The 22426-nt window shown below is 41.3% G+C and overlaps 1 protein-coding gene across 1 annotated transcript in view; it reads right to left on the bottom strand.

Annotated features, from left to right (window-relative positions):
- Nucleotides 1-1090: 1090 nt before the first annotated feature.
- LOC124276497 (scm-like with four MBT domains protein 1) overlaps nt 1091-22426 on the bottom strand; it is a 50511-nt gene continuing 29175 nt past the window's right edge. Inside the window, 18 exon segments of the mRNA XM_046712128.1 lie at nt 1091-2771; nt 5005-5142; nt 6520-6969; nt 6971-7008; nt 7360-7535; nt 9116-9298; nt 9300-9347; nt 9987-10061; nt 10408-10498; nt 11098-11350; nt 11520-11626; nt 13739-13870; nt 13873-13903; nt 13906-13983; nt 16059-16147; nt 16808-17048; nt 18111-18208; nt 19294-20361. Of these exon segments, the coding sequence (XP_046568084.1) occupies nt 2631-2771; nt 5005-5142; nt 6520-6969; nt 6971-7008; nt 7360-7535; nt 9116-9298; nt 9300-9347; nt 9987-10061; nt 10408-10498; nt 11098-11350; nt 11520-11626; nt 13739-13870; nt 13873-13903; nt 13906-13983; nt 16059-16147; nt 16808-17048; nt 18111-18208; nt 19294-20361 (3437 nt within the window). The 3' untranslated portion in view covers nt 1091-2630.

Raw genomic sequence — 22426 nt, 5'->3', positions numbered from 1 at the left:
ATATCGTGAAAAACCTTACATGAAAAAATTGGCTTGCTATGCCAGGGTTAAACAATTGTGCCTGGACTGTGACAGGTACCCCTTATTCTCAAACTTAATACACTACATTAGCATTTTGACTGTAATTGGTAAGAAACAAGAGTTATTTTCTTGTCAGAAAAAGCAGCGACAACTGTATCTCTGTGAGTGAAAGTTTTGTGACACTATTTTTACATGATCAAAAGATTTCTCCTTCGAGTATTTCCGCCCCCAAACCGTAAAAAGTCTTTCCACACACCACACACACCACACCCCCACCATAAATCAAGCAATTAAATTGGTCAAGCCTTCACCAAGATCACTTACTCTTCAAATCAATCTTCAACATTTAATGTTATCAAGGGAATTATTTGGAATCACCTGTTTGATTGGAAACACAAACATCTCATGAGTTTTAAAACAATGCTATCACAGGATTCTAACAGACATTGACTGGGATCCTAGACAGGATCCCACTATTCACGTTCTGTCTTCTAACATTCCTAGCCATGATTCTACCTAATGATGAATAACATCAGCCTGAGTCCGACCGTAGGAACCAAACCAAAGGCAGCAGGCAGGAGTCTAAATCTTCAACGGAATGACATCCATTCCACTCTAACAATCCAGTGAGGCCTACTGATTCACCGACCTCCATTAAATGGTTGTTTTGTGAGTCAGTAATTCAGGATTGTTTCATACCATGACTATTGATGGAAGACAAACTGGTGTATACTACTCAAAATATGTTAAGGAACACTCAATCATTCTATATGGCAAAAGTTATCTGTAATACGGTTTTCCTTAACTTTTATGAGCTGTATACATGTACATAGTTATTACTTGCTGGCAAGAAACCGTGAACCAGAATCAGAAAACGCTGAGATTTGAACCCACATTTCTGATTTTGTTAATTTGATTGATTGATTTATTGACTGATGTTTAGCGCCGCACTCAGCAATATTCCAGCTATATGGTGGCAGTCTGTAAATAATCTGGGCCAGCCAATCCAGTGATCAACAGCATCAATCTACGCAATTGGGATACCATGTCATGTGTCAACCAAGCCAGCGAGCCTGACCACCCAATCCCATTAGTCGCGTCTTGCGACAAGCATGGGTTGCTGAAGACCAATTCTAACCCGGATCTTCACGGGTAGATTTTGTTCGGCCAAGAGAACTGACAGACCTTAAAAAATTTCAGACCAACTCTTTTCATCTTCTGAGGATGCCCAAACCAGGCATTATTATTGTGACCAAACATTCTTGATAAAAAGGAAACAAAACCTTTAACAATACACACCAAAATAAAAATCCTGTTCTTAAATCATATAAATAAAATATTAAAAAGGAACCAAGCACCTGTCTTCATTTTCAAACTGAAACTAATCTATACCTGCCAAACATAAACAACATTTCTGTGATAACCTTATTGCAGGGTCTGTATGACAGACATACATTCCTCTTTTACGTCTTTATCCATACCTAGCTGCCTTTGCTTCAGATTGTTAGGTCGGCCTGTTTAAGTGATGTTCTGACGTTTGGCATGTTGATAATGTGTCATGTGACCTGAGTATTGTGGAATCGTTGACATGCTATGATATGGAACTCTGATTATTCGGATGATGTTACAAGTATAAGGTCTGTTTATCAATAATGGTTTTCATAATATCACCCCATAATATCGCAACCCACCAAACATAAACAAGTCTCTGGTTTTCAGTTCGGGACAGACAATTAGCTAGATATAATCAAATGCTATTAAGCATAATAAATCAGTTGTTATGCTTTCATATCGTTTTCAGTTAAAGACGAAAACATGAACCAGATAGCGAGTCATCAAATGCTTTTTCAGCTTTGTAAAACAATCGCTACACTTTCATATGAAATCAACACAAATGAAAATGGAACAAATCAGTTTCATATGTTTCATGTCACTCTGTGTCGTTCATGACTGAGTGACCTTGTTTTCATGCCATTTTGAACATTATATCAGTTTTATTGTCTTATGCCACTTTTATGTGACAAAGACAAAGAGCACACAGTGGTTGTGGTTGTAGATATTCACCATGTTGTTTAAAACCACAACTCAGGTCTGGTGCTGGCAAAGATCATGACAGAAGCAAAGCAGGATCATCAGGATCCTGGCTCTGCAAAGGGACAGAACTCTGCATGGCAAATCCTAGTACCTGAGACCACAAGGCAAAAGTGTCAGTGTGGCTCCTTGAGAAAGAGGCAGTAGCTTGTCTCGTTCAACACACTCTTTGATCTGGGAGCTTCTTAATATGCTTGGAACTGCATTAATAAACATATTTTGCTTCACACAATGCTGTGTGTTACAGGTGAACAATATCGCTACAGATCTCCCGCATTTAATATTGTCCCTATCTTATTTTTAAGAAAAACATATTGGAATCTCATTATTCCCTGAAATAAAAAAAAAATGGAGACAAAAAGAAATTGGCACACAATTCACATGCAGGATGCGTAGAACAAGAAACGCAACCCTGATGGCACAAAAAAACAGACGTTGGATTGCACCTCTTTGTCGGACTCTGATGTGATTATGACGTCTTCCAATACTGAATGTAAATGCACAATGAGCTTCTCCCATCACTTGGCAAATGTCTCGTAAAATGCTATTTTCACCCTTTCGATATGATGACACAGTTTGATGGCCGGCCCCAGCTTGAGATCCAGGTGTTCCTGTACTGTGGGTAGAGTCAGTAGGAGGAGGGCCTGCCCGTCGATCTCCTGGGGTGTAGAAGGGGGGAGTAGAGATGAGTGAGTCATAGGAGAGTTGGATTTCTAATTCAAGAGTGCAGTTTTCAGATTAACATCACTTTCAACAGTACTTTAATTTAACCATGGCTTGTCAGTTCTATTTGGAAGGAAAGAGTTTGCACAACTGTGAGTAACCCACTTCATACTGTTATATGTATCACTGATGTTGTGACTTGTAGATGGGACTTGTTTCACTTACACTTAGTGAACAAGTGAGTGAACCTGTGAGTGAGTGAACCTGTGAGTGAACCAGTGAGTGAGTGAACCTGTGAGTGAGTGAATCTGTGAGTGAACCAGTGAGTGAATCTGTGAGTGAACAAGTGAGTGAACCAGTGAGTGAACCAGTGAGTAAACAAGTGAGTGAACCAGTGAGTGAACCAGTGAGTGAACCTGTGAGTGAACCAGTGAGTGAACCTGTGAGTTAACCTGTGAGTGAACCTGTGAGTGAACCTGTGAGTGAACCAGTGTGTGAACCAGTGAGTGAACAAGTGAGTGAACCAGTGAGTGAACCAGTGAGTGAACCTGTGAGTGAACCTGTGAGTGAACCAGTGAGTGAACCTGTGAGTGAACCTGTGAGTGAACCTGTGAGTGAACCAGTGAGTGAACCAGTGAGTGAACCAGTGAGTGAACCAGTGAGTGAACCAGTGAGTGAACCAGTGAGTGAACCAGTGAGTGAACCAGTGAGTGAACCTGTGAGTGAACCAGTGAGTGAACCTGTGAGTGAACCAGTGAGTGAACCTGTGAGTTAGCCTGTGAGTTTGTGAACCTGTGAGTGTGTGAACCTGTGAGTGTACCTGTGAGTGTACCTGTGAGTGAACCAGTGAGTGTGTGAACCTGTGAGTGTACCTGTGAGTGTGTGAACCTGTGAGTGTACCTGTGAGTGTGTGAACCTGTGAGTGAACCAGTGAGTGAACCTGTGAGTGAACCTGTGAGCGAACCTGTGAGCGAACCAATGAGTGAACCCGTGAGTGAACCAGTAAGAGAACCAGTGAGCGAACCAGTGAGGGAACCAGTGAGTGAACCTGTGAGTGAACCTGTGAGTGAGTGAATCTGTGAGTGAACCTGTGAGTGAACCTGTGAGTGAACCAGTGAGTGAACCAGTGAGTGAACCTGTGAGTGAACCAGTGAGTGAACCAGTGAGTGAACCAGTGAGTGAACCAGTGAGTGAACCTGTGAGTGAACCAGTGAGTGAACCTGTGAGTGAACCTGTGAGTGAACCAGTGAGTGAACCTGTGAGTGAACCTGTGAGTGAACCAGTGAGTGAACCTGTGAGTGAACCTGTGAGTGAACCTGTGAGTTTGTGAACCTGTGAGTGTACCTGTGAGTGTGTGAACCTGTGAGTGAACCTGTGAGTGTAACCTGTGAGTGAACCAGTGAGTGTGTGAACCTGTGAGTGTGACCTGTGAGTGTGTGAGGAACTCAGTGGAGAACCTGTGAGTGTACCTGTGAGAACCTGTGTGAACCTGTGACCTGTGAGTGAACCAGTGAGTGAACCAGTGAGTGAACCTGTGAGTGAACCTGTGAGCTAACCAATGAGTGAACCTGTGAGGAGTGAACCAGTGAGTGAACCAGTGAGTGAACCAGTAAGAGAACCAGTGAGCGAACCAGTGAGGGAACCAGTGAGTGAACCCGTGAGTGAACCTGTGAGTGAGTGAATCTGTGAGTGAACCAGTGAGTGAACCTGTGAGTGAACCAGTGAGTGAACCAGCGAGTGAACCAGCGAGTGAACCTGCGAGTGAACCTGTGAGTGTACCTGTGAGTGAACCAGTGAGTGTGTGAACCTGTGAGTGTACCTGTGAGTGTGTGAACCAGTGAGTGTACCTGTGAGTGAGTGAGAATGCAATGTTAAAATTTACAATTAACTTTTAAATACCTCGTAAATGAAGGAAAATATGAGTGTGAGTGAGTGAGTTTGGTTTTACGCCACTTTTAGCAATATTCCAGCAATATCACGGCGGGGGGACACCAGAAATGGGCTTAACACATTGTACCCATGTGGGGAATCGAACCCGGGTCTTTGGTGTGACAAGCGAACGCTTTAACCATTAGGCTACCCCACAGCTCCCGAAAATACTCATTATTACAGAGACCTGCAGATATCCTAATCTGGACCGGATAAACTAGTGACTAACATTATGAGTGAGTGAGTGAGTGGAATTGAGCAACAAACTTTCCAAAAACAAAGTGTCTACAGTCAACTCACCTGTTCTTTAAAGAGCCTGGCAAGGTGAGCGCAGTCTGTTGTTTTGATAAATTCTACCACGTCGCTCAACGACCACTTCAAGGGGTTCTTCTCCAATTTGAGTATTTCCTCTTTCTTCACAGATGAATCTTGATGTTTCTAAAATGAACACAAAACAAATAACAGCAACTGTTTCTAAAACCGAAATACTTCCCCCCATTGTAGTTACACATTTTTCCGTATTTGATGCCACAGTCTGCAACATTACAGTTATATGGTGGTGGTATGTAAATAATCTGGTTCAGACAATCCAGTAACTAATAACATGAACATCAATCTACACAACCAAGTCAGGGAGCCTGACCACCCGATCCCATTAGTCGCCTTGTATGACAAGCATGGGTTGCATGGACCAATTCTAACTCATATCTTCATGCTTATCCCGATTTTTGCAAGCACATCAATAATAATAATAATAAAAATGGACCCGACAAACAACGTCGTCAACTTCAAGGTACGAGGACACACAATGAACCAAATACAGAGATGCCAACCCCAAATTGGTGCAATTAGGAATCTGAGCTCCCTAACATTGAAAAAATTAGGAATTTTCCCAAGAAATTAGGGATCCCTATAAATTGTTGCACTCAAGGAACGAAACTTTCAATACACATAGCGATCCTTATACAACTGAAACCGGTTTGCTGTACTCGGCAGATGTGTTCGTGAATGTTAAGTGAATAAAATAAACAGTGCGTGGAATTTATCAGGCAGCCAACTCAACTTCCGGATTACGTTCTTGTGTAAACAATTTGAGAACTTCTGTAAATAAAGTGTTATATTTATTTAATTCTCATTATTTATAGTCAAAGATGATACTTGCCCTCCAGTAAGTAAGACTATCTATATCTTCGTTATATTTCGAAAAAAATCGGAATGAATTTGGCTTTGTCTGAATGGCGGAATCGACATGCATTTTTCAGGATGATTCCGGTAAATTCAGGAGGGTTGGCATCCCTGCAAATATGACCATCTGATCCACTGAGTCGCCTCTCACAATAAGCATGCTAAAAGACTATTGCACTGGTGTCATAAAAACATCATTAACTTTTGACAAGAGTAATCTATTTAGGAAAATATCCTTTTCACCTGTGTTACTTCAAAACTAAACTTACTTCAACACATTGTACATATCATTTTTCAGAAAAATGAGTGCACAACACATTGGATCAAATATCAGGTTTCATTCCTCCAGCTCAAGGTGAGAGTGAGTGAGGTTAGTTTTATGCTGCTTTTAGCAATATGCCTGTAATATCCCTGCGACAGACACCAGACATGGGCTTCACACATTGTACCCATGTAGGGAATCAAACCCAGATCTTCAGCGTGATGAGCAAATGCTTCAACCACTAGACTACCCCACCGCCCGGGCTGCAATTGGTCACCAGGGAGCTATGATGGTCATTAGCGACGATGAAATCTACCATGTGACCATTGCTACTTCACAAATAATTCAAAAATCCACTAACCCGTGACATTGAGCTGCCATGTTTTGAGTTCATCCCAAGTCCAAGTGCACTTTGAGACTTGGTCACAATTGAGCTGTTGCCATGGTGATGAGAGGAACCATGATGGGATGTGAGCATGATTTTTTTTGTGAGTTCTTCGTTCGAAGCTATATTTGGGCAGTTTGGCTCCCCGTGTACGAATGTCCGATGGAGGGGGCACATGGTGCGTATACTTTCGTTTAATCCTCAAGCCTTGGCTTTGTTTCAAATCAGAGTCTTTTTCTTTGGAACCATTAGTGCTGGTGCTATCTACAGTCCGTGTGTCACTGTTAACACTGTCTTTGTCATCATCAATGCCATCGTCGATCTCATCCTGCGACGTCCGCACTTTCTTTGTTACAAAGTTTATCTTTTTCCTTTTCCGTCTTTTCCCAGGTTTCTTGGGTCCGTCCTCCAAGTTCGTGTGACCACCTGGGGGGGCGACCAACCTTCTTCTTCTTCTTACCATAGTAATAAGCTGCAAGACCATATACATTTTACATATAGAAAGATCGGATATTGTAAGGTCACATATAGACCAGTTGAATACTGGTGGTCGTAATTAAGTTGAAAAATAAACCTAATTAAGTGTCAAATTGTAAAAATAATTGGTATGATGTGAAAAAGACGTAGAGAGGTAATTCAACAATAATTATGTTAAAAGCACTTAATGAAAGGATTAAATGGGTTTCACACATTGTACTCATGATAGGAATAGAACCCGGGTCTTCAGCGTGGCGAGCGAACACTTTAACCACTAGGCTACCCCACTGCCCCTATGGCATAAAAGAACTGAAGGTGTCAATAGGCCACTGACGATATTTCTTACTGTATTTGGTTTTGGTGAGCTGTGAGCAGATTTCTGGACATTCTGTGGTGAAGAGGTGAGGGCTGATGAGGTTGGGGCAGCACTCCAGTTTGATGCAGATCTGCCGACAGAACTCCTCCAACTGGGATGTGCTCTTGCAGATCTCCACCGTCGCCCGGTAGCTCTTCCCCTTGTACCTGCACATTGTGTACATATACAGAAACCAGGGGAGGTAACCAGCAGGTACAACCCACCCAAAATGAAATAGGTAACATTTATTTTGATATTTACTGAGTGAGTTTAGTTTTACACCAATTTTCCTGCAACATCACAGCCGGGGACACAAGAAATGAGCTATTTTGATATTGAACACAAATACGCAGCTGATCTGAATCAAAATGTAAAGTAATGTGATCAAACGTTGTTCCTTAAACTTCTTGCCTATTATCCTTTCCATGCTTTAAGTTAAATGAGTCAAAATACAGAGTTAAACCACAACAAATGATATCCTTATTTTGACCCGACAAAGAGGAACAATTTTTATGGACACACAACCTCTTTATTGCAATAGATGCAATATTGTAGTAAATGTAATTTTCTGACTCAAATTGATATTTTATACTTATCCTGACTCATGCTAATTATGCTTGTCTCCTTCCTCTTGCGAATGATTGTGGAACACTTGAAATCCCTTGAAGTTCCCTTTAAAAAAGCGGACGTAAAACCACTCACCCAGAGTAGCGTCCCTTTCCTCCCTTTGGCACCGTTTTGGTCACCTGACTGACCATGCCTTGTCACTCTCTCCGTATGAATGCCCGACACCCGGATTTACAGGGAAATCCAGAGTGCAATGGGAGGGGAAGTTGGGAGGGCTAACCTCATGAGTCAGGATAAGTTTAAAAATAACAATTTTAGTCAGGAAATTACATATTTTTCCATATCCTGACTCATGCTAATTATGCTTGCAGAATCCGTCGGAAACGGTGGTGGGTCAGGCCACATTCTGGATTCACTAGTTGTAGATTTACGTCCTGTATTACCCCCCTTGGGAACTTATGACGGCACTGTTGAAGATTCTGTTCTTTCAACTTCTCTCTGATGAGTCTGGGGGGAACCACAACCTGTCAGATTTCTTCCGAAACTTCTCCTGACATTTTCGTGTGGATTTAGATATACTAATATTCCATTAGTTATCTATTGCAACTCCATCTCTTGATGCTCGCATCAAGTGGAGATGCGACCCTTCTTCATGTACGAGTACATATGTCCTATACAAGTACAGGGTCTATCACTCATGCTAGTCTGTCCTAGACGTGTGCATGGACTTATAGCCATTGCTCTTCAGAGCGTTGGTTTTCACAAGTCACGTGATAAAAGGGGTGAGATTTACTCAGCGCCTTTGTGGAACCGTTAGTTGTTCTGGTGAATGCCTGAGACGTCTTCGGTGGCAATGTCTCTGAGGTAGTGGTTGGCAAACACCGTGTTCGATCTCCAAAAGCATAATTAGCATGAGTCAGGATAAGGAAAAATAGAAGTTATCTATCCATAAAATTGTTCCACTTCATCATACCAGCTTCTAAATGCCACTCAAAGACGTCACATCACTGGCATTAAAATACAAGAAATTTAAACCCTTGGAGCTATTAAAATCAAAACAACTTAGACAGCTGTCAAAGTGAAAACAGGGAGTTTCATAAAAGATTAAAGAGACAGGACAGAGTTATTCACTGTACACAAAAAAATAAAAAACAGTCAAAAATCCTTCATGACAACTCACTTGGCCTTCAACACCTGCTGATGCATGTTGGGATTTGGCGACCCCTCCATCTGAATCTCCCGCAATACACGACATGACTTGTAGGCCACGTTGATGAGCATGGACAGGACCTCCTTCATCACCAGGTTGATGGGGCCGGGCCCCACACACTTGGGCAGCTCGGAGATACGACCCTTGCTGAGACGGGCCAGAGAAACACCGATGGTTGAAGTAGATCTTGGGACACCAGCCGCTGCCTACAGGACAAGATAGAACATCATGTATCAAGGTGAAATTCTGTCAGTTGTCAGTGTAAGTTAGATTTGTCATCAAACTTCAGTTTTCACTGTATCCCATTTTTGATGCGTATAGAGATTTATCTAGGCCTGTTCTGAATCTGATAAAACTGAATAAAACTCAAATCACAGTATATGTCCTAGTGTAAATGCAATAATCTTGAATGTAGCATTAAACCCACTTGACCCACTTCTGTGTCTTTTGTTTATTTTTTTTTTTTTAGAACTTTTTTATTTTGTCCATTTTCACATTGGTACATGGTCTCCAGTCATGCTTAAATACATATTGTAGATTTCAATTAGAAAAACATGATACAGAATACATTATACAGAAGTTAAAACATCATTCAGAATCCAGTATTTGAAAAAAATGATTGATTCTTGAACTCATCATAGCAGAATATTTTGTCAGTTCATAATATTTTTTAAGCTCCTGTTGTAAAAAACTGAAAGATTGGCATCTGTTTAGATATTTTACAGTTAAAGATGATACTTTTTAAAAGGATAAGAATCATGTTGATTGGATCATTATTTTTATGACCGAATCCGAGCAAACTTTTTCTTTCGTGAAATTTAAATTTACATTGATGACTTACCTCCAGACTCCCCCGTTTTTCACCTGGGAGTACGAGTCCCCCTTGTTCTCTTCATTCCACGGTCCCTCAGCAATTCTGAAAGTAGGTTAACACATCAAGGAGATTGGTCATAATACATCAAAGTTTGTGTTTGGCCACATCTAGTTTCAACAGCATTTCTTGATACTATATCTGGTGGATGTGGAAGAAAAACCTTAAGTGATTCAGTTAATAAATTTGTACCACTTTGGTGAAACCCACTGACACGATGCTGACAAACCTGGAAGATGGGAGAATCTGAGATTCAAACCCACTCTGACAGGTTCCTGCCACACCTAAGGGACATAACTCTGTACATAAAATTGTGCTGCCTTGAGAAACATTTATTAATATTGTATATTCATTCTCTTGCAACACTACAGAAAATATGCTTCGTACTTACTCTGGTTGTACGACCGCTACTCGTTTCGGTGTTGGTCGTTTCAAGCCAAGTTTCCGTGGGGTTTCAGCTGGTAGAGGATTTACATGGAATCCTGTATTTGAGGGTCCCTGGGACTCATACTTTTAATTTTCAGGGGTCCTGGACAACAAAATGGGGGTCCCAGACACTTAAATATTATTATTAATACTGTTATTGTATTGTGTATCATGATCATCACATTGTTACAGTAATTAAATTGCAAATAATACCATAACCCAGCTAGTAGCAAACTCGGTGATAACTTATTGTCACTTGATTGGAATTTTACAAAAGTATTTGGACTTTTTCTGAGTCCTTGTGGACGCTTTCTAATAAATTTTGTTAAGGCCCATTGTCAATTTTATGAGTATAGGATGCAGGAATTCACGTCCTGTAAATCCCTGTGTGAGTGAGTGAGTGAGGAGTGAGTGAGTGAGTGAGTGGTGGTGCGAGTGAGTGAGTGAGTGGAGTGAGCGAGTGTGATCTTATGTCGCAAGATCACCACATGGGACACAAGAAATGGGCTTTGCACATTGTACCCATGTGGAGAATTGAACACGAGGCTTCGGAGTGACAAGCAAACAATTTAAGCAGTAGGCTATCTTAGCCATTGCCCTCAGATGGGGTTGAAAATAATTTTGATTTCCACAGCTGCATTGTCTAACAACCAACCTGCAGGGTGAGTGAGACGAAGCCCTTTGCACTGGCACCAGTGGATGGGGAAGATGTTTGGGCTGTTGACATGGCAACTGAACTGTACACGTTTACTGGAGTGGCGCTCCAAGGAGTCTATTTCCACCAAGAAGTACCGATTGTTGAAGATCTGGACGATGGTAGCGGGACAGATCTGGTTGCGACTCAGCGGATTCAACGCCTCGATTTTCCAGCCTTTTTGGAATTTGTGGGTGGGGATTTCTGGCTGATCCTAATGAGACAAAAGAATTATAATGAACAATACTCTGATTTTCATATTTATTTCCTATTATTTACGTCCTCAAGTAGTGATAGAGTGATACTTATTATAGCTTTGTTTTAAACAAAAAGAATAATAATTCCATGAAAATAATTTCCATGAAAGTTGAGTTGTTGCTGACCTTGAATATGTCTGCAGGCAGGATCTGGTCCTGTGACATCTTTAGACCTTCTTCCAGAATGTCATTAATCTCTGCATCAGAGCATTTCATGAAAGACTTTTCTACTTCTGAAAGAAACGATCATTTTTCACATCAGCATAAAGTGGCAGTACACTGGGCAGGATGTCTCAGAAGAAATTAGAAAAGTAGTGACACATCATATCAAGTGTTTTTCAGATTTTCATCCATATATAATACTTATGTCAGACCATTTGATTACAAGTACTTTCAACCCTTACAATCCCTCTCTAACAATGGTGATCTTGACTTCTGCACTTTTTACATACTTCATATATTGCAATCTAATTGTCTGCAACATTTATCAACAATTATCTCGTTAAAGTGATAGTGTGCAATCATTATTAGACTAATCTTGTAATAGTACGCAACAATTACCAAAAGTTACTCTGCAACAATTATCTTACAATGTAACAAATAATCTGCATTAATTGTCTTACTTAGTAACAGTCTGCAACAACTATCAACAATTATGTTGCAAGGTAATAGTCTGAAACAATTATCAACAGGTTGTCTACAACAAACAGTTTGCAAAGTAACAGTCTGAATCAGTTATCAATGTCTTCAACAATAACATTGCACTTTAATGGACTAAAACAATTATCTTGCAATACAACAGTCTGCAACAATTATCTTGCAATGTAATCATTGTAATAATCCATAACAATTTTCTTGCAAGCAACAGTCTGCAACAATTATCTTGCAATGCATTCATAGTAATAATCCATAACAATTATCTTGCAAGCAACAGTCTGCAACAATTATCTTGCAATGAAATCATGGAAATGGTCCGCAATTATAATGCAATACAACAGTCTGCAACAATTATCTTGCAATGTAATCATGGAAATTGTCCACAACAATTATAATGCAATACAACAGTCTGCAACAATTATCTTGCAATGTAATCACGGAAATGGTCCACAATTATAATGCAATACAACAGTCTGCAACAATTATCTTGCAATGTAATCATGGAAATTGTCCACAACAATTATAATGCAATACAACAGTCTGCAACAATTATCTTGCAATGTAATCACGGAAATGGTCCACAATTATAATGCAATACAACAGTCTGCAACAATTATCTTGCAATGCATTCATAGTAATAATCCATAACAATTATAATGCAATACAACAGTCTGCAACAATTATCTTGCAATGTAATCACGGAAATGGTCCACAATTATAATGCAATACAACAGTCTGCAACAATTATCTTGCAATGCATTCATAGTAATAATCCATAACAATTATAATGCAATACAACAGTCTGCAACAATTATCTTGCAATGCATTCATAGTAATAATCCATAACAATTATAATGCAATACAACAGTCTGCAACAATTATCTTGCAATGCATTCATAGTAATAATCCATAACAATTATCTTGCAAGCAACAGTCTGCAACAATTATCTTGCAATGTAATCACGGAAATGGTCCACAATTATAATGCAATACAACAGTCTGCAACAATTATCTTGCAATGCATTCATAGTAATAATCCATAACAATTATCTTGCTAGCAACAGTCTGCAACAATTATCTTGCAATGTAATCATGGATATGGTCCACAACAATCATCAACAATTATCTTGCAATATTATCATGGAAATAATTCACAACAATGAAATTGCAATGCAACAGTCTGCAACCTTGCAAAGGATACATCAGATTACCAATAAGCATGTTTATCCAGCCTCATGTAAGAATGTCGAGTTTTGATTGGTTCACGTGACTCTGATAAAATACCATGTACACCCGTCACGATCCGCGAGCAGGGAGTACAAAAGTCGTATTATCCCGCCAGGCCTCAGTGACCACTTGCGAAGTGAGAAAGCATGCATCGTAAAGCCTTTAATAACATGCTGCATTGAGGGTCAATCGAACAGCTGGTGTCAACATGGCAGCAAGGAAAGCGATTTGCCACAACAACTGAGAATTTTCTTTTCTTTCTTTTCATGTAGTAAAAACATTAGGCTGATATAATGGCGTTATCACATCGTGTCGAGGGGAAATCACGGGGGTTTTATCAGTCCCTCGTGGGTTAATATACAACCTTATTAGGACTGATAAAACCCGATTTCCTTCGACACCCCATGTGATAACCCATAATGTACCAACTGGAAACAGTAACATAGACCCATCCCTCCCACCTCTAGGGGGCTTGTAGGTGTACTTCATCTCCTTGGCCCAGCCAATGGGATGCAGACTCTCATTCAGGTAGAACATCCAGAAGTCGTGTGTGCCCGACTCCACGCCTTCATAGCGCAGGTACAGTCTGCCTCAACGTTCTCGATGATCTGTAATGCGATCCATACGCGTTGGTGGGCTTGCAGACATCCTGGATCTCCAGCCTCATACATTGTTTGAGCTGATCTACTGGTGTTGTTCCCGTCATCTGAAGGAGACAAACACTTCTCGTCACAACCCATGAATATTTCTTTGGATTGGTAGGTTGTCTAAACAAGGATGACCTATACTAGGGGTGCAATGATACAGAAGGCTACGCTACTATAGGTATCTAGATACTTTGTCATGATATACAAGAGGTATCTTCATGTTCTAGAACAACTGACTGACTGAGTTTTGGTTTTACGCCGCTTTTAGCAATATTCCAGCAACATCAAGGCGGGGGACACCAGAAATGGGCTTCACACATTGTACCCAATGTTTGTTATTTAACACCGTACTCAGCAATATTCCAGCTATATGGCTGAAGACAGTAAATAATCGAGTCTGGACCAGACAATCCAGTGGTCAACAACATGAGCATCAATTTACGCATTTGGGATATGATGACCTGTGTCAACCAAGTCAGCGAGCCTGACTACCCAATCCCTTTAGTCACCTCTTTTTACAAGCATGGGTTACTGAAGATCAATCCAAACCAGGATCTCCATGGATTCCATCATTGGTAACAGCAACAAAGCCTTTTTATTCCCAAGGTCAATAAACAGCACACACCTTGTACACAGTGATCTTCTATCAAGTAAGCAAGAAATATGCATTTTGTTTCATGCATTGCAATACAGGCCCTTTGTATCATAGTTTGAGCACTGCTTCACCCTTAAACTATAATAAAGCCACAAGGACATCAATCACGTATTATACATATGTATGTTACAGCTCTTAAATTGCCTTCACACTGCCTATTTTAAGTCACCTACTCATTGGAAAATGCCTGAGTGCGGGTGCTAGTTTTCCAACTTTCATGGCCATTCCCACGATACCCACAATAAACCATGAGTTTCCCAAATGTACCACTGCTCTGTACCTTATCCAGCAGGTAGGAAGGGGCTGTCCTAGCCCCTGTTAGAGAGGCTACTACAAACTCCTTCCAGTCACTGAACTTGTCCTTAATGGCTGAAAAGGAAATTGACCAAAATAATTTTATTGCACTCAGGAACATTCCAGCTATATGGCAGCTGTCTGTAAATGGAGCTTGAAAGGCTGTCAAACCAAACAATCCAATGATCAAGAGGATGAGCATCAATGTACACAATTGGGATACAAAGAAGTGTCAACGAAGTCAGCGAGCCTGACCACCCCATCCTGTTAGTCGCCTCTTACGACAAGCATGGGTCGCTGAAGTCTAATTCTAACCCAGATCTTCATGTGCTAGTTTAATTTGGAACAATATTACCTCGAAAATATGTGAACAGTGGTGAGTGAGTGGAAGAGTATTGCTTAGCGCCGCATCAACAACTTTACAGCTATTACGCGGTGAATGTGAACAGAATATTTATCTTTTTCTGCCCTTTGCATAGGACATCAGACTGACTGACTGAGTTTTGGTTTTCGCGCTTTTAGCAATATTCCAGCAACATCAAAGGCGGGGGACACCAGAAATGGGCTTCACACATTGTACCCAATGTTTGTTATTTAACACCGTACTCAGCAATATTCCAGCTATATGGCTGAAGACAGTAAATAATCGAGTCTGGACCAGACAATCCAGTGGTCAACAACATGAGCATCAATTTACGCATTTGGGATATGATGACCTGTGTCAACCAAGTCAGCGAGCCTGACTACCCAATCCCTTTAGTCACCTCTTTTTACAAGCATGGGTTACTGAAGATCAATCCAAACCAGGATCTCCATGGATTCCATCATTGGTAACAGCAACAAAGCCTTTTTATTCCCAAGGTCAATAAACAGCACACACCTTGTACACAGTGATCTTCTATCAAGTAAGCAAGAAATATGCATTTTGTTTCATGCATTGCAATACAGGCCCTTTGTATCATAGTTTCGGAGCACTGCTTCACCCTTAAACTATAATAAACCACAAGGACATCATACGTACATACATATGTATGTTACAGCTGCGAAATTGCCTTCACACTGCCTATTTTAAGTCACCTACTCATTGGAAAATGCCTGATGCAGGTGCTAGTTTTCAACTTTCATGACATTCCCACGATACCCACAATAAACCATGAGTTTCCCAAATGTACCACTGCTCTGTACCTTATCCAGCAGGTAGGAAGGGGCTGTCCTAGCCCCTGTTAGAGAGGCTACTACAAACTCCTTCCAGTCACTGAACTTGTCCTTAATGGCTGAAAAGGAAATTGACCAAAATAATTTTATTGCACTCAGGAACATTCCAGCTATATGGCAGCTGTCTGTAAATGGAGCTTGAAAGGCTGTCAAACCAAACAATCCAATGATCAAGAGGATGAGCATCAATGTACACAATTGGGATACAAAGAAGTGTCAACGAAGTCAGCGAGCCTGACCACCCCATCCTGTTAGTCGCCTCTTACGACAAGCATGGGTCGCTGAAGTCTAATTCTAACCCAGATCTTCATGTGCTAGTTTAATTTGGAACAATATTACCTCGAAAATATGTGAACAGTGAGTGAGTGAGTGAGTATTGCTTAACGCCGCATCAGCAACTTTACAGCTATTCGCAGTGAATGTGAACAGAATATTTATCTTTTTCTGCCCCTTTGCATAGGACATCAGACTGACTGACAGAGTTTGGTTTTACGCCGCTTTTAGCAATATTCCAGCAACATCACGGCGGGGGACACCAGAAATGGGCTTCACACATTGTACCCATGTGGGGATTCGAACCCGGGCCTTCGGCGTGACGAGCCAACGCTTTAACCATTAGGCTACCCCACCGCCCCATAGGACATCAGACATGCGATAGATTCATTATTATTGTTGTTTTAAGTATTATTGATATGTACATATAAAACTAATCAACATACCGTCAGGAGGCTGAAGAGTGCAGCCATTACTTGAACACCATCCCACTGGATGGATCTCTGAGGTCATAAGGTCAGCCCAGAAGTCAGCAGACCCATCCTCTTCATAACCATCATACCGTAACCGTAGCAACTGACCACATGACATTATGACAGATGCCACCCAGTATGTGTTAGGTGACGACTTGTTTGGGACTTCCAACTTCATGCCCTTGACAAAACCACTCTGTAGACTGCACTCCACCTAAAAGCAGACGTGAAGTATTGAGACGTCTGCTGACATGGAAGGACGTAACCATGGTAACAATTCACTGAATGTTAGGTCCATAGTGTCTGTATGTGCATTTGTGCGTGCTGTGTATCACTACACTCAGCAACATTCCAGCTTTATAACAATCTGAAAATAATCCGGGATCTGGAATCAATTAAGTTACCTCTAAACACCTGGGATCCGTTCCACAAAGCCATCTTAGTGCTAAGGTAATCGTAACCACAATACATTTACACAGACTTACTAAGATCACTTTGTGGAACAGGGCGCTAACGTGAGTGAGTGAGTTATTGTTAAAGTATGTGCGTAACCAGTGTTTAATTTGCCAGCTGGCCATCGGGGCCTGCAGGCTTTATAATCTACAGGCCCTGAATGAAATCTGCAGGCCCAGTTTGTTAAGTTAAACCAATAAAACAAAATAGACAACACTGTACACAGTTTCACACTGTTTCTATGGCGCTGAGAGAAGTTTTTATTTTTTAAAAGACTGGTGTTGACATTCCTACGCGCAAAGCGCTGAAATACCAGAAGGTGAAACTGTAAGTATCGTAACATGATGGATCATGGATGATTTCCGAACGTTAATAAAGAAACACAATACGGGACAGATTCCAGCTGAAAACAAACAAAACAACATTGACGATTATTTACTGAAGGCCACAAGGGCCTGTAAATATTTGAAATTGCCGGCCTGATACAATAACAACCGGCGCTGGGCCTCTGGGCCAGCGATTATTTCGAATGCTGGATGTAACGATCACCTTAGAGCAACGGTCACTTTGTGGAACGGGAACAGCACATTGTTTGGGACCAATTCTAAGTCATTGTTCTGGGTGCTGTTGTACAAAGCACCCTTAGCACAAAGGTGATCGTAATTTGCATACCTTAACATAGACTTACGATAGCCTTAACACTAAGTTTGTTTTGTACAACGGCACCCAGGTTACTACACTAGCAGAGTCTCTAATGATTCCACTATTACACACCCTGTCCTCACATGAGACACTCTGTCCCCACCCTAGTGATTGTACTTACATGGGTGAAGGCTGTGGGGGGTACACTGGTGGAGCCGGTCTCAAGTAGATACTCCTCCCAGTTGAACTCGGACTGGTCATATTCAACAGGAATACCATCTACAATATCAAACCATCAAGTCTCAAAACATCCCAAGATGTCAGTAATGAAGTACAAGTCTTCTGTGTACATGACAGTTTTCACATAATAACCCAAATAAATTATAAACAAGACCAAAAAGGCCCAATTATTCATTCAATACGTTCAACCCTATTCAAAACTGACTATAGTTTGTTTGCAGTGAAAACGCACTGATGAAATTCACTTGAAACAAAAAAGTAAATCAAATAAAGTGAAATAAGATTGCGAATCCACACAATGTCACCTTGCCAATTGAACATTTAAATCTCAGAATTGTATTCAATTTAGGATAAAAAGTTGTTTAATAAACGATCAGAGTTTCAAATCGCTAACATTGGTTTGTATTACAAGAGGTATGCACATTAAATGAAACACCGAGAACAACTAAGTTAACGCTCAACACGTACGGCACGTGCATTTGTTTCACTTTTCCAACTACTGCGCTTACCCCCTTGAAATACAAACCAATAATAGCGATTTCAAACTATGATCGTTTGTTAAGTAGGACAACTATTTATCATTCATTTCCTGACAATTTCAAATTTACTGCTGACAGTTACTCTCCTAAATTAATGCTTCTAGAAACACAGTGAGTGAGTGAGTTTAGTTTTACGCCGCACTCAGCAATATTCCAGCTATATGGCGGCAGTCTGTAAATAATCGAGTCTGGACCAGACAATCCAGTGATCAACAGCATGACCATTGATCTGCACAATTGGGAACCGATGACATGTGTCAACCAAACCAGCAAGCCTGACTACCCTATCCCCTTAGTCACCTGTTATGACAAGCATGGGTTACTGAAGGTACATTCTAACCCGCACCTTCACAGGTTAGAGACACAAAGAACTCCATTTAAATTGAAAAGGAGCCAAATTGAGGTAGGGTACTTCCTAGCATTACACAGATGACTGGGTTGGAGGGGACATGCTATGGTTCAGAGACTGCAAAACAGACTAACTCTTCCCGAAGACTTAATGACATGTAGATGTCAACAAAAAGTCTAAATATCTTATTTAAGGATGCTTAGCAGTCAAAGAAAAAATCTAACAACATAACCAACCTTCATTGTAATCAGCGGTATCAATCATACTGAACCGAGATTTGTCATCAAGGTCATCCAAAGATTCAACTTTCGGATCCACAAGTTCTGTATTGTCCTCCAAAGCTGGGTAGGGAGACTCTGCCTTTACCTCCTCCATGGGTTTCTGTTCTGGGACAGAGACCTCTTCCTCATCTTCCTTCACACTGCCAGCATCAGGGATGGGTTCCTCTGTCACTGAATTGGACTCTTCCTCCACCTTTTCTGAATCAGACTGAACTGGACTTGGTTTGGGGCTAGGAACATCTTCTACCGGCGCTGGAGAGTCTTCAGTATTTGATTTTACGTCCTCTTTTGCTGAATTGGAGTTTTCACTATCTGGCATTTCAATGTCGTTCTGAATGCCGCCATCATCCATGGTGGTAATGTTCAAGATGGATTCCACGTCTGCCAGGTCGCCCATTTCCTGTTTGGGTGTTTCGTTACTAAAATTGCCTTCTGATTCATTCCCTGACTCGGCTATGTTTTCAAATATCAGTTCTTTTGGGAGCAATGCTGGCGCTGTGATGGAATTCAGGGAAAATGTGTTGGGTGAGGCAGCAAGTGGGGTTACACTGCCGTTTTGTGGTGCTCCCATGAATGGGTTTGCCATGACTGGTTGTTGCTGGGCACTCATTATGATTGGTTGAAGTTGGCTGAAGGCTCCAGACAGGAACTGACCTTGACCTCCATTAGGAACAGCCAAAATCGTCTGGCTGATGGGAATCCCAAGACTTTGTGCGACGGTCGTGCAAATTTGTCCCACAGATATAGGTTGGACAAACGGATGTCCGACAGCACCAGTATTCACGTTCATCGGAAAACCCAAGGTGACATTTAGCGGCGAGTGGGTCCCGGGTGGAGCCTGCTGATTGGAGGAGAAGGCTGATGACAAGGACGTCTGGGGGAAGCAGAAGCTCTGCGGTATGGTGACAGCCCCGAGGGACTGGGCGCTCAACAGGCCCTCAGGTGTAATGGGGCTTGTGATGGCCGCCATTGATGTGGCTAACTTCATCCCTTCAACAGCATCTGCTCCGGACACAGGCAAGTCTGGGAAAGAAATACAAGGAATCATTCCAAAGAAAACAAAGTCATAAATTAAAAAGTACAAATCACAGCTATTAAGTTTCAGTTCATGAAATCATTCTGTGCTGTTAACCTCTTTGCAGATGAAGGGTTTCACAAATATGGGGGGTTCTGGGGACCCATAATTAACAGTTTAAGGGTCCTTGCAGGCAATACAAGGGTTCTCTGGAGTAACGGTGTAGAGAACTGTATGTTTTGATCATTACTTTAGAGCCTGGAATGAATCATTGATCATGTGGACTGATGGGTGAAATGATGCAAGTAACTGTTCTGAAAGAAACAACCAAACACTTAGTAAAGTCATAGATGAGGTGAAATTCGGTTTTACGTCATGCTTGAGAATATTTCGCTCATATGACGACGTGCATGCGTGTGTGTGTGTAGGTGCGGCTGCTTGTACTAGCCCAGACTGAAACTGGTTTTATAGTGCTAGCCCACTGAGATACCATGCCGCAGTGAAGCATGAATACCCCACTCAGATACATTATACTGACTCCGAGCCAACCAGTCCTTGTTGTACCCATTAATGTCGACGCCAGGCAGGGACCAACAAGTGCCATATCTTAACATCTTTTGGTATGACGTGGTCGGGGATCGAGCCCGAGACCTTCCGCTCTCCGGGCGGACGCTCTAACCACTACACCACGGAGGCGGTCAGCAAAGTCATAGACATGTTGTGGGTACAGTGAATAATACCAAGGTTGATTTGGTTTGAAGTTTCGCCTGTACCACATAGCCACTGTAGCTCATTCTTATGTCAATGTGACAATTTGCAATCGTAGCTCTATGAGAACGCCTGCTGAAACATCACTAATAAGCAGTTAAACACACAACAGTTTGCCTGTTTGGGAGTGTCAATCCTTTATAATGATATACAAGCATCTAATGAAATTCCAAAACATGAATAATTACGAATCTTTACTTCTATCACACTGTAATATAGTTATCGTAATAGCTGTCTAAAGCCTATGAGCTGCATTTAAGTGGTTTTACGCTGCTTTTAGCAACATTCCAGCAATATCACAGAGGGGGACTCTAGAAATGGGCTTCACACAACGTACCCATGTGGGGAATCAAACCCGGTGTCGCAGGCCATTTCTTCCCCGGTCTAAACTTTCCCCGAGGAGAATCTGGCCTAGGCCAAACTTTCCCCGGGGAGGTTTTGTACTAGGATATTCTTACCCCGGGGAATATTTGGGCTAAGCTAAAGTTTCCCCCGCTAGGCCAAACTTTCCCCCCTGTTTAAACTAGGATATTTTGTTCTGTTTTTTTATGAAAAGTGGGGTGATTCTGGCCTAGCTAGGCTACTTCTTCCCCACCCTTGCTCTTATATCAAAAGGGGTGACTGTGGCCTAGCTAGGCTACTTCTTCCCCACCCTTGTTCTTACTGTAAATCATGAAATTAATGCGTCACAAATTTAATGCGAGTGCGAGGGTCTAGTCTAAAATGTGTCACGAAATTAATGCGAGCCCCTGGAACCTGTGTTGATGATATAATGTGACACTCTGAATCTTTGGTGTTGTTCTTTTTCTTTTCACACTTGTTATTTACCAAATAACCTGAATTAAGCTTGTTAAGCAATGAATGGAAATGAGCTGACGATGTTTTGATTACGCTGCAATGTTTGATCACGTCATTGCTTGCTACTACTTGTCTTATGACAACATGTATAAACGTAATCCAACTTCAAAGACACAAGTCATCTACCAAGGTACAACAAACAAGTGGCTGGAGAATGTCCAGTCTGGCTGATGTGCTTGAGTGACTTTAAACAAAGACCAGTGATTGTAACCAGTGATAATTACATGTGGCTTGAGATACCCGTAATGAGGAAGTGACCTGTATTGGTGTAATGTGTAGTGTCAACAGATTTACGTTTTCTGTCCTTTATTAATTCTCAAAAGTAGACAAGGTCAGTCTGAAATGTGTCATTATAATAATGCGAGAAGAATACAGACGCATTTTTCGCATTAATAAAATGCTCGCATTAATTTCATGATTTACAGTATATCAAAAGGGGTGATTCTG

Source organism: Haliotis rubra, unplaced genomic scaffold, assembly GCF_003918875.1.
Source record: "Haliotis rubra isolate DU_JTF1 unplaced genomic scaffold, ASM391887v1 Scf21, whole genome shotgun sequence".
In the NCBI taxonomy this organism is placed as follows: domain Eukaryota; kingdom Metazoa; phylum Mollusca; class Gastropoda; order Lepetellida; family Haliotidae; genus Haliotis; species Haliotis rubra.
This window is presented reverse-complemented; position numbering and strand designations above follow the sequence as displayed.